This window comes from Pristiophorus japonicus, chromosome 1, assembly GCF_044704955.1.
Source record: "Pristiophorus japonicus isolate sPriJap1 chromosome 1, sPriJap1.hap1, whole genome shotgun sequence".
In the NCBI taxonomy this organism is placed as follows: domain Eukaryota; kingdom Metazoa; phylum Chordata; class Chondrichthyes; family Pristiophoridae; genus Pristiophorus; species Pristiophorus japonicus.
In genome coordinates this window covers 224,859,575-224,875,535 of record NC_091977.1, presented here as the reverse complement: position 1 = coordinate 224,875,535, position 15,961 = coordinate 224,859,575, and the positions used below count along the sequence as shown (strand labels likewise).

Sequence of the window (15,961 nt, the reverse complement as noted above, 5' to 3'; positions counted from 1 at the left end):
CTTCAATCATCAACATCACCAAAACAGATTATCTGGTAATTAGCCCATTGCTGTTTGTGAGAGCTTGCTGTGTGCAAATTAGCTGCTGCGTTTCCTGCATTACAGGTACAACAGTGACTACACTTCAAAAGTACTTCATTGGCTGGAAAGCATTTTGGAGCGTTCTTAGGTTGCAAAATGTGCTGCATAAATGCAAATCTTTCTTTTTTCCCCCTTAATGTATAAAATAAATTGAAGTATAAATGCGCCTACACTAAAAGACTGGAGACTCTCTGCACCACCTAGTGGTCAATTCCAAAGCAATGTTGTTCAAGGGAACAGATCCTCTGCCTTTCCTCATAGTCATGGATGAAGGATAAAATCAGATGGGGAAAAACTTTCTAAGTAGTGTGGATACAAAATAATCATCCATGTGCCACAATGTGGCTATGTAGGAAATAGTCACTGGATTGTTGAAAATGTAATCTAATTCTCGCTATTCATAAAATACAAAGAGCTTAAAACAGCAAAGAGCAAGAAATCGGTCAGATTTCACACCTTTTCATGGTCATTTATTGAATTCAGATTCACAATTTGGCTTAGAGACGCAGAGTATAAAAGCAAGGAAGTTATGGTAAACTTTTATGAATCACTGATTAGGCCCCAGCTAAACCAATGTGTCTAATTCTGGCCACCACACTTTAGGAAGGATGACAAGGCCTTGGTAAGGAGATTTACTAGAATGGTAACCGGGATGAGGGCCTTCAGTTATGTGGAGAAGTTGGGGTTATTCTCCTTAGAGCAGAGAAGGTTAAGAGGAGATTTAATAGAGGTGTTCAAAAGGATGTAGCATTTTGATAGAGTAAATAAGGAGAAACTGTTTCCAGTGGCAGGAGGATCGGTAACCAAAGGAAACAGATTTAAGGTAATTGGCAAAAGAACCAGAGGGGAGATGAGAATTTTGAGAGATCTGGAATGCACTGCCTGAAAGGGTGGTGGAAGCAGATTTAACAGTAACTTTCAAAAGGGAATTGGATATACACTTGAAAAGGAAACATTTGCAGGGCTATGGGGAAAAGAGCAGGGGAGTGGCACTAATTGGATCGCTCTTTCAAAGAGCCGGCACAGGCACGATGGGATCAATGGCCTGCTTCTGTGTTATATGATTCAATGATTGTTGGTTTAAGCCTCATGGTTAAGCCTCACTTCAGGTCTCGAGCACATAATCTAGACATACAAACAGAAAATGCTGGAAATACTCAACAGGTCAGGTAGCAACTGTGGAGAGAGAAACAGAGTTAACGTTTCAGGTCAATGACCCTTCGTCAGAACTGGAACAAGTTAGAGATGTTACAGGTTTTTGAGTAAGTGTAAGGGCAGGGAAAGAGGTAGGGGATGAAAGAACAAAAGGCAAAGATAGGGTGGAAGGCAGAAGAGATTAAGAGACAAAAGGGATGATGGTGCAAAGCAAAAGGAGATGGTAATGGGGCAAGTTAACAAAAGATGAGTCTAGATAGGGTGTAAATGGAAATGAGATGGTGAAATCAAATTTGCTATCTGCCTGTTCAAATAGGTGCCAAAGATCCCATGGCAGAATAGAGTGCTGTGCTAACATTCCTTCCTTAAGCAACACTGCCAAAATATACATTAACTGGATGTTCATCTCATCTAGTTTTGGTAGGATCTTCTGTACACAAATCAACTGCCACAATAACTACAGTTACTACACCTCAAAAGGTAAATGGAGTGAAGATGCAGATCAGCCATGGTCTAATTGAAGTACTTTAGGAGTGTCGTCACTGTTGTAATGTAGGAAATGTGCCAGCCAATTTGTGCACGGCAAACTCCCACAAACAGCATTGCAAAAATGACCAGATAATCTGTTTTGGTGATGTTTGTTGAGGCATAAATATTGGCCAGGACACCCGTTGTGAACTCGAAGGGCTGAAGGGCTCAAAAGGACTTAACTGCATGTGAAGTGCTCTGGTATGTCCTGAGGACATGAGAAGGTGCTACATAAATGCAAGTTTTTTCTAAACTTAACATTTTAGAAACCCAGTTGGTAGATTGTTTTACTGGCACCAGTTACACTGAGCTATAAAATCCATACTCAGCACGGGGAATATACAAGGGAGATTCATGGCACCAGTCCAGTTACGCAGGATGCTGTGCACCGGCAAAAATAAAGTGAATTGCAGTAGCACCACACCTAATGATGAACAGAATAAAAAAGATATATCATACTGTACAGCCTGAATGTAGGAAATTGGCAAGTGCAATCAGGATGATTTGATGTCAACCCCATTACCAAGTTAAATCTCTGAATCATGGCCATTAAGATACCAAATCCAGAGGAGAAAGACTTGCATTTATACAGCGCCTATCACTGCCTCAGGATGTCCCAAAACACTTTACAGTCAATGAAGTCACTGTTGTAATGTAGGAAACGCGACAGACAATTTGCGCACAGCAAGCTCCCGCAAACAGAAATGTGATAATGACCAGATAATCTGTTCTTAGTGATGTTGGTTGAGGGATAAATATTGGCCAGGACACTGGGGATAACTCCCCTGCTCTTCTTCAAAATAGCGGCATGGGATCTTTTACGTCCACGTGAGAGCGCAGACGAGGCCTCAGTTTAACGTCTCATCCGAAAGATGACACATCAGATAGTGTGGCGCTACGCTCCCTCAGTACTGCACTGGGTGTGTTAGCCTAGATTTTGTGCTTAGGTCTCTGGAGTGGCACTTGAACCCACAACCGTCTAACTCAGAGGCTACCCACTGAGCCATGGCTGACACCCATTAGGCCGACTAACAGCGTCTAGTTTACACCATTAATTTGGGCAGATTTTAGATGGTATTAGATTTCAGAGGCAAGAAGACCTCTGCCCACCAGTATAATTGTGTTAAATACAAATTTTTCTTGACAGAAATTGGCTCTAAACAGGGCCATGATTTACATTGTGGAACTTGTTAGTGGCTTCACTTTTCTCATACAAACATTTGACTTTGTACCTCAAACATTTTGGCTGTGCTACCAATTTCAGGTAGCTGGTGAAACTTCATTTTGAGTAAGAAATCTAAATCAGCAATGCTGACTTTGTAAAACGGGTTAGTGTTAGGATCACAGCATATTTGGGAAACAAATTTCGACACTAGAATCTTAAAAAGCAGCCGCGTTCTCACTTGTGGGTGTCTGGGGACGAACAACAACTAACACTATAGTGCCTTTAACATTGTAAAACGCCTCAAGGCGCTTTATCAATTTGACACTGAGCCATATAAGGAGGTATTAGGACAGGTTACCACAAGGCTGGTCACAGAGGTAGGTTTTAAGGAGCATCTTAAAAGGGGAGGTGGAGGTGTTTAGGGAGGGAATGCCAGAGCTTAGCGACTAGGCGGCTGAAGGCACAGCCTCCAATGTTGAAGCAATAAAAATCAGGGAATGCGCATGAGGCCAGAATTGGAGGAACGCAAAGATCTCTGAGGATTGTAGGGCTCCAACGCAAACATTGATACTTTCCTGGGGAACCTGTCCTAACTTCTGACAGCACACGCTATCCGAAGGGGAAACGACTCAGATCCTTGCAGAAATTATTTTTTATTAGTATACATCTACAGGAATAATGCTCAACAAATACAGAAATCTGATGTCACAGAAGACATCCACTGGCCACTGACCTTGTGTACTGTAGGATACACTCCCAGACCCAATCAGGTCTCAGAACCCAGCTTCAAACGCTCAGATATTTAAAAGACAATTTCTTTTTAAAATTACACACATATTTAGAAAAATGCAATACATCATAAAGTGATGCAATATTGTATCCCAAAGACTAATTAAATATTGTATCCCAGGACTAATTAATTAATGGCAGGTTCATTTCCAATTGCCTTTAAACCAGTCCTGACAAGGCATCTCCACCGCAAAGATGAACCTTGCCTTTTCAGAAGCTGACCAACCTGATTATGGATTCCTAAATTTCTTAATCATCTTCACATACATTTTGTTGTTGCTCATTTGCGAACTACGTGTGTGGGAGGAGCGGTGAGAGAGATAAACAATAAAAGAAAAAATAAAGGGCAAGTTTATAAAACAACCGCTTCTTTCTCGCACACCCCACTGCTGGGTGCACCGTCCAATGACGTCAGTCTTTTTCTCACCCCCCCCCACCCTCCCTTTTAAAATAAGGATTTGAACGCAGCGACATTTGCAGAATGGATACATTCCGCTCCGGGGATACTTTTAGCGGCGCCTTTGAAGCTTCCATTTCAGAACGTGATGTAGCAAAAGAGCGAGCGGCGCGTTCCACGGACAATGGGGGAAATTGACCAGTCCCCGGATTACAATGTAGCGACTCGCTCGCCTATTTTAAAAAGGCACCTGGAGCCGGGCCGCCACACCACTGCAGGCGAGCAAGCATGCAGTCCAAGACCGATTGGAGATGGCAGAGAAGCCTCCTCGTCACAACAGCAACCACCACGTATAAATGGTGTGTTTTTAAAATATTCTATTGACCCACCCCCCATCTCCATCTTTTACTAAGTGTCATCAGATTCCAGGAAACTTCTTTACCCGTAATTTATTTCTTTTTTTTAAGAATTAGGAGACTTTAAAGTGCTGCTTGGGCAGAAAACGTGCTACCAATATGGCGAACTCTCAAAGTATTGAGGTGGAGGTTCATTCCCACCCCCATTTAGGTCGTTTTGTAAACCAAATTTCGTAAAAAAAATTTTGACGTGATAACTTGGGGCAGTCTCTTAGTCGGATTTTGTAGGAAGACAAAACCTCCTTTTCCTGAGCAAAACACGGTTGGAAACCGAATACCGCGTGTGGCGGGAAGCATCCATTCCGCCGTTTCCTACGCCAAAGGAAACGATACAGAAATCCCCCCCCCCCAAAAAAAGTTTACTCAGCTAATCTACCTTTTGCAAATGATTTGACACAAATTGAATAAACTAAATCAGAAGCTTTTTCCCTCCCTGCATTTACAAGCAATCAGGCGATAATAACTTTGTTTTAATGTAGCAGATTATCCTTTGATAACGCAAATCGAAACTGCATATTTAATATTTGACCCTTATCACAAATATTCGTGGAACACGAGAGCCTACGTGGTGATTTTAGGTAATAAGATGGATATTGCAATCTAGGTCCACCGGATAATCCATTTAAGACCAGAGCTTTACCAGCAAAAAAAAATACAAGAACTTTTTAAATATACATAATGAAAATACAACTCTCCATGGAGATTACTCTCTTCCCGCCCCGCCGCTCTCTTTAAAAGGGCGCCTTGACTATGTTACAAATATGGCTTCCAGAGTCTTGCAAAAAAAAAATTCCAGGGAGAGAGCCCATCTCTTCATCATCCCTCCACGTCCTGAGATGAGATACGCCTCCCACTACAGCAGAAAGTTCTCATTTATTCCGCTCCTCCAAAAAAAAATCCAGCTTTCAAACAGTTAAATTGCAACATAACAGCAACTCCCGCCTCACTTAAACGACTCTCTTTTTCGCACTTAAAAATATATTTTATGGTTATATAATATTAAATCCCCCCTTTCCAAGAACTCGCTTTTCAAAAATAACATGACGGCGGTCCCGCTACAAAAGAAATAAAATGTAAACCATGTGGTCACCAAAGGGTCACGACTACCTTAATTTTTTTAAAGAAAGTAACGCCAACAAAACTAGCACTACAAACAAATCTTAGTTACAAAATTACAGTGAGGAAGGGAAGGGGGAAGCTTACATCAGACGGCGTTCTGTTCCGCAGTTCCAAATGGATTCTCCTTTTCATATCCATTTTAATTTTAAATGGTTTAAGATGATGAATTTGTAGTCCAGGCAAGAAGTCAGTCTTGACGATCTACTCTCAGTGTGTCGGTAATGTGACCAAACGCCAAGTTCTCTCCCCGCGCCCAACAGCAGCAAAGCTCAGAGCGAGCGAGAGAACCATGGGTGGAAATGGAAACTCACTGAAGACTCACTACCGCCGCCGATGGATACCAAGCATAGCACCCACACACACCCACATTACAGATTGTTAAAGGAGCATTCCACTCCAAAATCCAGCCACCAGCATTAAAAGTTAATTCTATAATAAATGGTCTTCATTACCAAATCCTGCCAATGTTGCTGCATGAAAATCTTTTTTTTTAAATTTGGCCAAATGCCATTGTTTTCTTTTTAGGGCAAGGGATTGATTTGTGCTTCCAGGGGCCAAAATAGCTTTTCTTATTTACTTTTCACCAGTTCAGCATATTCGTGTCTCCAATTTATAAACCTGGAACTTTGCACATGCAGACTGACCTTTATCTCGTAATACGGTACCTGTTATCATTCTAAATTTACATCTTCAGCTAACATCTTGCATTGATGTTAATGCTGACTGCCTAATTACCATTACCAAGAAGTTCTTGGCCAAGCAAAATGACAAGTATTCCATCTTATTTCAACCTCAGAAGTGATAAAATAATCCTCAAGGGGATCCATACTAGCAATGCATTTGAAGGAACAAACATCAACTGGCAGTGGCCTCACTCAGAACTGGAGAACTACAGATCTCAGCCCTATTTAGGACATTTTAACTCAACAGACTGGGATATTGAAGCATCTTTCTTCCAGTAAAAGTAAAATAAGGTTGCTGCCTCGATTATCTGAGTGAATGATAAAGATCCCATGGCACTAACTACAAAGTGTAGGTCTAGAAAATATTGGGGACAAAATTGCCCCTTTTTATAGCCCTGCGCCACTGGGCAAGACCATTTTCACCTGGGGTAGGAGTTGCTACTGCCTCCCATGAAATTGCCCGGGAGTTTGCAGAGGCGCTAGCACAACAGCACCACACCCCGTGGTTAGAGCCCCATGCCGTCACGCAACCTATGATTATGTCATCGGCCCATAGGTTGCAAAGCTGGTGGATATCTGCTCTCGGGGCGGTGATTAAAGGGGGCGCCACCAGCACCCCGGGCTGCCATTTTTTTTGTCGGCCAACTCTCGGGACGGCTCGACCATGATGGTCTAGCGTGGTCCGGGCCGCTATCGTGCAGCCCGGCACTCCGTCTTGGGTGCCGGGCTGCTGGCTCAGTGGTGGCCATCAGAGACTATGCAGAGTGCACAGCGGCCCTCCTCTTTAATTAAACGGGAGGGCATTGAAGCGCGACAGCGCTATGCGGAGCATCCAGTAGTGCCCCGGGACCTGCTCCTCCTGGAAGCAGAGTGCTGGAGATAGCGCTCCACTTCTTTTCGGGGCGGTAAGGGCAATTCCGCAGCAGTGACGAGACTTCTGTGCCGGGCGCTAAAAGTCCAGGACCCGGAAGGTTACGGCCCCCAATTGGGGCGCAGGGCAATTTCTCCCCCATTGTTTCTAATTAAACCCACCAAGTACCTTTGTTCGCCAAATTTGCAAAAACACACTGGGCTACTTTGGTTAACACTTCTTCAAATAAAAACAAAAACTGCTGCCGGTGCACTGAAAATGTTGGAACTCTGCATTTTTATTTATATTTGTTTACACAAGTACCAATTACCACAGTAAAAATGACACTGGTAAGTTACATGTGAAAGTTACTTACAAGTTAGTGTAATAGTAAATTTGTGTGTGGGAGTCAATTTAAAAATCTTAGTGATAAGTCCTCCCTGTAAGAAGGAAGACTCTTGTTGATCGTTCCAATGTCATCCAATCCCAATATTGGATTGCGCAAAATAATGCAATCCCACTTCATTTACCCATGACCATCTGCCTTCCTTGCAGTGACATTTCCCAGCCCCCAGCAATTTACAAACATTCATGTCTCTAAATACCTAGCTCGAAAATCTTCAATCCCACCACAAACCCACCCAGATAGTCATCGAGTTATTTTTTTTAATCAACATAACCTAAATTAATTTAATTGCCGGTCTTATCCTCTACTCGGAGAAGAATAGTGATGAAGTTCCTTCCAAACTCAAGTCTTAATTTTGGTTTGTTAATTTAACATTTCTTTGAGCGAGCATTTTAATTTGTGAATTTTATCACAACAGAACTGAAAGGACATAGACATGTGTAACATTTTAAAGTATGAAAGGTTGAGGGACTATACTAGAGTCTTTTCTGTATATACCAAATAGGTTTGTACAGCATCAATACCAAATCTACATATTTAGCCTTTCTGATTGTTGCTTGCTTTGCCTCCTCTATCTGCATATAGAGCAGGATAGGGCTCTTGGTGCAATGTTTATATAGATTACACCAATGTTGGTCTCTGATCAGGTAACAGGAAATCTGCTTGTGAAATGTAGATTGGTTCCATCAATTCTGCCACTACACAGTGCTCATTGTAGCAACCCAACCAAGCACTGGCAACAATTTACTCAATGATAACAGTGAGTTTGACTGCTGATTCCAATCCTGTTCTCAGTTGGTAATCGTTTTCATTGGAAGGAGTCCATTGGTCTACCAATAAAGGTATTGGGCTACCCCTCAACAAACAATCCTCTTGTACCCATCACAGTTTTTCAGTAAGTTTTTAAAAACAAAAGCAGTCACTAGGAATTCAACCATCAACTTTATTTAAAAGTCTATAGAAATTAGCATCTACCAAGCAATTTTTTTTTTTTAAGTAGTCTTTAGTAGTGAGATAATTGACTTTTATTGATAATGAATTATAGATCAGGTAAACACTAGTTCAAAAAACCTGTTACTTCCAGTAAATCTAATGAAATTTAATCATGATCATAATGAATTGATCATTTTTTAAAGATCTTAGATTTTTTAAATAGATGTGCTGTTTTATTTTTAAGAGATTAATCATAAGATTGCATTCTTGCAGCTTGAAACTAAATTTCTACAAAACTATTTTTAAGAGAAAAAACATTTGATCTTTTTTAAACTTTGTTTTAATGCAGATATGAATATAACATGGTTACAGTTCCATATCTTTCCACTGTTACTCATTGAATCAAGAGGAACATTGGCAGTGGATAGTGTTAGAGTTCATTTCAAAGCTGAAGAGAGCCCATTGCAAGGTCCCAATGCTCACTTAGAAGTATTTAGGAATTACTTTTTAATTTTCTAAAAAATATATTTTTGTTTAATTATCCCAATTATTCTTTCACTTCAGCCCACTCACCATCTGCTCCATCCACCAGCTGGGAGAGAGAGACTCTGGGCCATGTACTCACTTACACTGTTCGTTCGGAGGGCTAATGGGTCTGTAAAAAAAACACAATCACTGCCACTGTACTGACCCAATAGGAATATGTGGGGTGCAGGATTAGAGGGAAAGATGCCATCTTTCTTGGCAAGGGAAGATAATGTGTCATCATCAAACACTTGACCCATACATTGTAACATCTTAAGATGGGTAAACACTGTTTGTTCAAATACTCAGAACCAAACCACAGTTCAATGATTTCAAACAAGTTAACATTTGATTGTGAATTGTACCTGCAATAGATTTTGTTTTGGGGTATTTTATAAAACCATTTAATCTTCATAAAGATGACCTGTAAAATGATATAATGCATAACGTTTACAATTGGTGCGTGCTTTATTATTCTAACAATTTTCTTAGCAAGTATTTTTCACTCAAGGAGGCATCAACATAATCCACTATTTTGCAACGAAACATTAACTGGGTTTAGACAATGTCATTGAAGAGTAAGCTTAAGAACTGCAGTTTCTGAATATTCTTGGAGGATGGGATGATAATGTTCGATGCTATTTCCATGAAATTAGAATGTATTAAGTTTTAAGACCATCTGTAAGGAAGAGGGCTTCCTATCTGCATTGGTTTTAGGATTAGAATTAGCTCAACAGAACTATAAATGACCTACTTTCAGAAAACCTCCAGCAGCCGCCACCTTCTGGTGTATCCACGGAAATACAAAATTTGCTCACTACGACCAACAACCTTGACTTTCTTGAAGCTATTCAAGCACAAAAAGTATAATTGGAGCTAAAACTTAAGCAGTATTCTTGTGCTCACCCATGGAACAGTGGACATTAATTACAATTCAACACTTCTATTAAGGTTTACAAAATAAGCAAAACCAAATTAACCACACAAAAAGCGAGTGCTTTCTCGAACAATGAGATCGCCCTCTCCAGCGTTTTTATATTAAATAACCTATAGTACTGCACGCTAGTATTGTAGCAAGAGAAATATGCCACGTGACATTATGTATTTATAGGCAGTGAATTGTTGAGAAAAGTGGATTGGTAAATAATACTGTAGATAGTTGAAGATGTGTACTCAATAAAAGCAAATCCTGGGCAAAGTCCTTGGATGGAAAAGGCTAACATTCTTAATTATAAAGAAACACTTTATTTTTCAAAAATGTATATTTTTAAAATTTTCACTTAAAGTCGTGCAATGCAAAATTCCCCGCGTGACAGGAGATAAGGGCCGTTATAAACGATAGGATAGGAGATCCTCCTTTTCTCTCGCCAAAGCTGCTGTTTGCTCTCAATGGGAAGGATGTTTTCAATTCTACAAACAGGGTAGCTCGCCAGAGATTGTAGAACATGGAGGCTCTGTCACGCGCACGAAAAGACACCATAAATTATGCAGGTCATTCATATGAATCGAAAGGGTGTTGTTTTCAACCATCTCTGGTGAGCTCGGTTCTATGGCTTTTCTTGACCAGACATTTGATTCTGTAGCATAGAATGATTGAAGTGTTTGTTATCTCTCACTTTTGTGTCTAACTTGCTTTTGGGAGGGGGGTCATGGAATTTTAATTTATGTCCGTATGCAAAATTAACATCTGTATAATGAATTATATTGACTCAGACCAGGCTTGCATTAGTCATTTCATCAGTGAGGGAAATCTAAAATATGTTCACATATATGCAGTGTTTAAACCCTGTACTATTTTGCCCACTGTAACTCTGCGTGACTTAAGGGGAAAGGCTATAATTTGATAATTATTTCAGCTGATGCAAATCATTTTAGCAATTGGAAAATGTGCAATCTCTATCTGTAAACATTTATTATTTCATTAAAGAACTGGTTGCATTATAAAAAAGGAAATACCCGATTAAGGCAGAATGCTGAATGCCTGTCAATCACAAACACATGACCATCACGCGCCATTTCATAGAATTTTATTACGCATGCAAAAAACTTATACACATCACTGATGCATATATAAAAGACTGCACGCAATGGGTTAATCTATTTAGAAATACAAGGTATTTTAATATAAATTGTTACGAATACCAGTGCAGCATGAATCATATAAAATCGATTTTTGTATCTCCGTGCGATCATTGCATGAAAACCGCAGCCTTCTGCAACGAGCCTATCTCCAGTCTTTGGCCATGGGATTCCGGTTCACAAACCACTTCTTCTCGGTGCTTTTTTTTACTGCATCGTGTATTTTTTTCTCTCTCCTTTTGGTCGGTGCATACTTCGTGCAATAATGCTAATCTACGGTCGCAAAAAAAAAGATCCATCTTGTTTTCCGGACGCAGCTTCTAGATGCCATGTTTTTGCAGTTGCTTTGCAATGCTGCACTGTCGTTATTTCACTGCAAATGCAATCGTCAGCAATACCGCGAGCAAACTCCCTCTAGGCGATAGTACTGGTATGACAAAATATCAAGGGCAAGAGACTAAATGCACCCACTCATGGAGGAGACAGTAACTGTTTTGTTGATTTTTTAAATATATATGACTGGTTTGTTGAAATAATCAAATCTCCAACATATATTTAAAAACTCATATAAAGGTGTGTGGTGCTTTATTTTAAGACACTACATTTACTGCTGACTAAATCAAGCTGTTCGCTGTGAACCCAAGATTTAAGAGATTGAAAATGCATCTTTCTTCATTTGACCATAGTCTATGAACCTATTCTACAATTATTTTGTGCTTTTTAAAATAAATCAAATTTCATATATCATATTGGTATTACAGAGAGTTGCCTGTTTTTTAATCACAGCTGCAGGCACCATTTAGGAATTGTTCAGATATCTCGTTTCACCTCCGGAATCCGTGTACATCTTTCCCTCAACTCACATGTTTGCACCTCTCCAACCAGGTTTCCGCTTATGCCACAGCACTGAAATGGCCCAAATCAAATTCACAAGTGAATGTGACCTTGCTGCATTATACCCCCTCATCCTTCTTGACCTCTCTGCAGCCTTTGACACAATTGACCACACCATCCTCCTCCAATGCCTCTCCTCCGTTGTTCAGCTGGGTGGGATTGCATTCGCCTCGTTCCATTCCTATCTGTTCAGTTGTAGCCAGAGAATCTCGTGCTACGGCTTCTCTTTCCACTCCCGCACCGTTATCTTTGGAGTCTACCAAGGTTCTATCCTTGGTGGTCTCCTATTTCTCATCTACATGCTGCCCCTCGGCAACATCATCCATAAACACGTCAGGCTCCACTCTTCACTGACGACATCGAAATCACTGCCTAGGCCCTATGTTCTGGAATTCCATCCCTAAACCTCTCTACCTTTCTCTCCTTTTTTAAGACGTCTTTAAAACCTACCTCTTTGACCAAGCTTTTGGTCATCTGACCTTATGTGGCTCGGTGTCAGATTTTGTTTGATAACGCTCCTGTGAAGTGCCTTGGGATGTTTTACTCCATTAAAGGCGCTATATAAATGCAAATTGTTGTTGATGTAGTTACAAAATTACCAACTTCATAAAATAAGAATCCTCATCACTGCCTATCATTTCGTGAAGAGATCTTGAAAAATCTAGGTTTTGTAAGCATGGCATAAACAATGGTGTTATTGTGTTACCAACTGCAGATATCAAGATAATATGACAAAAGTTATAGTTACTTTTTAAATATAAGAAAGACATTCAGATAAGAACATGCTGTGCCGGATGGAAAATCTGTTTCAACCCAATCTCTTGGAAGATGAAAGCTTAGTGAAGTCAACTGTTTCTCGACGTTACAGGAATGGGAGTCTACACATCAATACTTAGCGTAGGGGACAAGTCCGACTGTGGCGACTGCAGAGGAATCTCCCTGCTGTCAGCCACTGGGAAAGTTGTCGCTAGAGTCCTCCCTAACCGTCTTCTCCCCGAGGCTGAGGAGCTCCTCCTGGAGTCACAGTGTGGATTTCGTCCCCTACGGGGCACAATGGATATGATTTTTTACAGCGTGACAGCTGCAGGGAAAATACTGGGAACAGCACCAGCCCTTATACATGGCCTACTTCGACCGTGAGGATCTATGGAGCATCCTCCTCCGTTTCGGATGCCCCCAAAAGGTTGTCACCATCCTCCGCCTGCTCCACGACGACATGCAGGCCGTGATCCTTGCCAACGGATCCATTACATACCCAATCCATGTCCGGACCGGGATCAAATAGGGCTGCATCATCGCCCCAACCCTCTTCCCAATCTTCCTCGCTGCCATGCTCCACCTCATAGTCAACAAGCTCCCCGCTGGAGTGGAACTAAACTACAGAACCTGTTCAACCTACGTCGTCTCCAGGCCAGGTCCAAAATCACCCCGACCTCTGTCGTCGAGCTACAACACGCGGACGACGCCTGTGTCTGCGCACACAGAGACCGAACTCCAAGTCATAGTCAACGTATTTACTGAGGCGTACGAAAGCATAGGCCTTACGCTAAACATCCGTAAGACAAAGGTCCTCCGCCAATCTGTCCCCACCGCACAGCACTGCCCCCCCCAGTCATCAAGATCCACGGTGTGGCCCTGGACAAAGTGGACCATTTCCCAAACCTCGGGAGTCTCTTATCAACAAGAGCAGACATTGACGACGAGATTCAACACTACCTCCAGTGCAGCCTTTGGCTGCCTGAGGAAAGGAGTGTTTGAAGATCAGGCCCTCAAATCTTCTAAAAAGCTCATGGTCTACAGTAATACCCGCCCTCCTGTACGGCTCAGAGATATGGACCATGTACAGTAGACACCTCAAGTTGCTGGAGAAATACCACCAATGATGTCTCCGCAAGATCCTGCAAATCCCCTGGGAGGACAGATGCACCAAAGTTAGCGTCCTCGACCAGGCCAACATCCCCAGCATTGAAGCACTGACCACACTCGATCAACTCCACTGGCAGGTCACACTGTTCGCATGCCAGACACGAGACTCCCAAAGCAAGCGCTCTATTCGGAACTCCTTCACGGCAAACGAGCCAAAGGTGGGCAGAGGAAATGTTACAAGAACACCTTCAGCCTCCCTGATAAAGTGCAGCATCCCCACTGACACCTGGGAGTTCCTGGCCAAAGACCGCCCTAAGTGGAGGAAGTGCATCCGGGAGGGCACTGAGCACCTCGCGTCTCATCGTCAAGAACGTGCAGAAACCAAGCGTAGGCAGCGGAAAGAGCATGCTGCAAACCAGTCCCACCCACCCTTTCCCTCAACGACTATCTGTCCCACCTGTGACAGGGACTGTGGTTCTCGTATTGGACTGTTCAGCCACCTAAGGACTCATATTTATAGAGTGGAAGCAAGTTTTCTTCGATTCCAAGGGACTGCCTATGATGATGACGACTTAGCGTACCAGTGAAGCTCCACCTTTCCCGCTCTTGCTCGCAGCAGTGTCCTGGAGATTAATCTTAAATTCCTGGAGACTCCAGGTCAATCCTAGAGGATTGACAACCAATGTTCCCTCTAATTTTTTTTCCCTGCGCGGGCCCTTTTAAACTTGCCAAGCAGCCGCACATCCGCTGTATCCCTTCCAGCAGAATAGCTGGTGAGCGGGCTGCACGGGACCTCGCGATCAGTGCATGGACAACCCTACTAGCCTCTACAGCTTTATGGGGAGACAGTTCCAGATTTCCACTACCCTTTGAGTGAAGAAGTACTTCCTGACATCACCTTTGAACTGCCTAGCTCTAATTTTAATTTTAATCGGCCCCACTTTCTTATGTAGGTTGTGCTACTTGCCTGTGTATTGGTTAACTGGTCCACGTAGAGAGAGGTCCTGTGCGATGGAGGAAGGAAGTAGGACAGTAGGAGTATGTTTGCGTTTGTGTGTGGTATTGGCATATGCAGAGGAGCCTGGTCTCCAGTCGTCTTGGATCCCCTTGCCACTCCGTCAAGCCCTTGTGGTGGCTGGTATGCAACAGCTACCCCATGTTAAAAGAATTCACGCACAGGTATCTTCCACCGTTTAAAATGAGTTCATCGGTCACCTGAGTACTCATTTTTGGTGTGGAAGCAAGTCATCCTCGACCCCGAGGGACTGCCTATAATGATGATGATGATGGTTAACAGATGTGTTGTAGGAAATGCCGTAGCCAATTCAACACTTTTGGATTAACTTTCTTATGCCATTGATACTGTAAAGCGAGTTGAACTGCACTTGAACCCGAGCCACATTGATGAGTGAAGTGGTCAAAGCAGACCAAGGAAGATTTTCTCCTCATGGCAGAATATTGGGATTTGAGAGAGTTCCCTCTACAATAATATATAACTTGTTGATTTTTCATTAAAGATTCTCACAGAGATAAAGTTAGTTGGATAGCTAAAATTTACTTATGTGCTTGTGTAGTTTTAATTGGAATCCTAACCTTGAAGGAAAGTGAAACATTGATCAGCCTATCTTATTTTTCAGTTACTTCCACAAGACACTGACTATAGAAACATAGAAAATAGGTGCAGGAGCAGGCCATTCAGCCCTTCTAACCTGCACTGCCATTCAATGAGTTCATGGCTGAACATGAAACTTCAGTACCCCCTTCCTGCTTTCTCGCCATACCCCTTGATCCTCCGAGTAGTAAGGACTTCATCTAACTCCCTTTTGAATATATTTAGTGAATTGGCCTCAACTACTTTCTGTGGTAGAGAATTCCACAGGTTCACCACTCTCTGGGTGAAGAAGTTTCTCCTCATCTCGGTCCTAAATGGCTTACCCCTTATCCTTAGACTGGTACCCCTGGTTCTGGACTTCCCCAACACTGGGAACATTCTTCCTGCATCTAACCTGTCTAAACCCGTCAGAATTTTAAACATTTCTATGAGGTCCCCTCTCATTCTTCTGAACTCCAGTGAA

General features: G+C 42.1%; 2 protein-coding genes across 3 annotated transcripts in view; one reads left to right on the top strand and one right to left on the bottom strand.

Moving 5' to 3' along the window:
* anp32b (acidic (leucine-rich) nuclear phosphoprotein 32 family, member B) overlaps positions 1–11,513 on the bottom strand; it is a 59,148-nt gene extending 47,635 nt beyond the window's left edge. The window contains exon 1 of one of the 2 annotated variants that reach the window (XM_070886953.1): positions 11,190–11,513. In XM_070886953.1, the coding sequence (XP_070743054.1) occupies positions 11,190–11,240 (51 nt within the window). In that variant the 5' untranslated portion in view covers positions 11,241–11,513. Of the gene's footprint in view, positions 1–5,734; positions 5,964–11,189 lie in introns of those variants that run through there. The other variant, XM_070886944.1, reaches the window with a different exon arrangement.
* Positions 10,469–15,961, top strand: part of hemgn (hemogen) — a 70,640-nt gene continuing 65,147 nt past the window's right edge. The window contains exon 1 of the mRNA XM_070886966.1: positions 10,469–10,582. Within this exon, the coding sequence (XP_070743067.1) occupies positions 10,493–10,582 (90 nt within the window). The 5' untranslated portion in view covers positions 10,469–10,492. The remainder of the gene's footprint in view (positions 10,583–15,961) is intronic.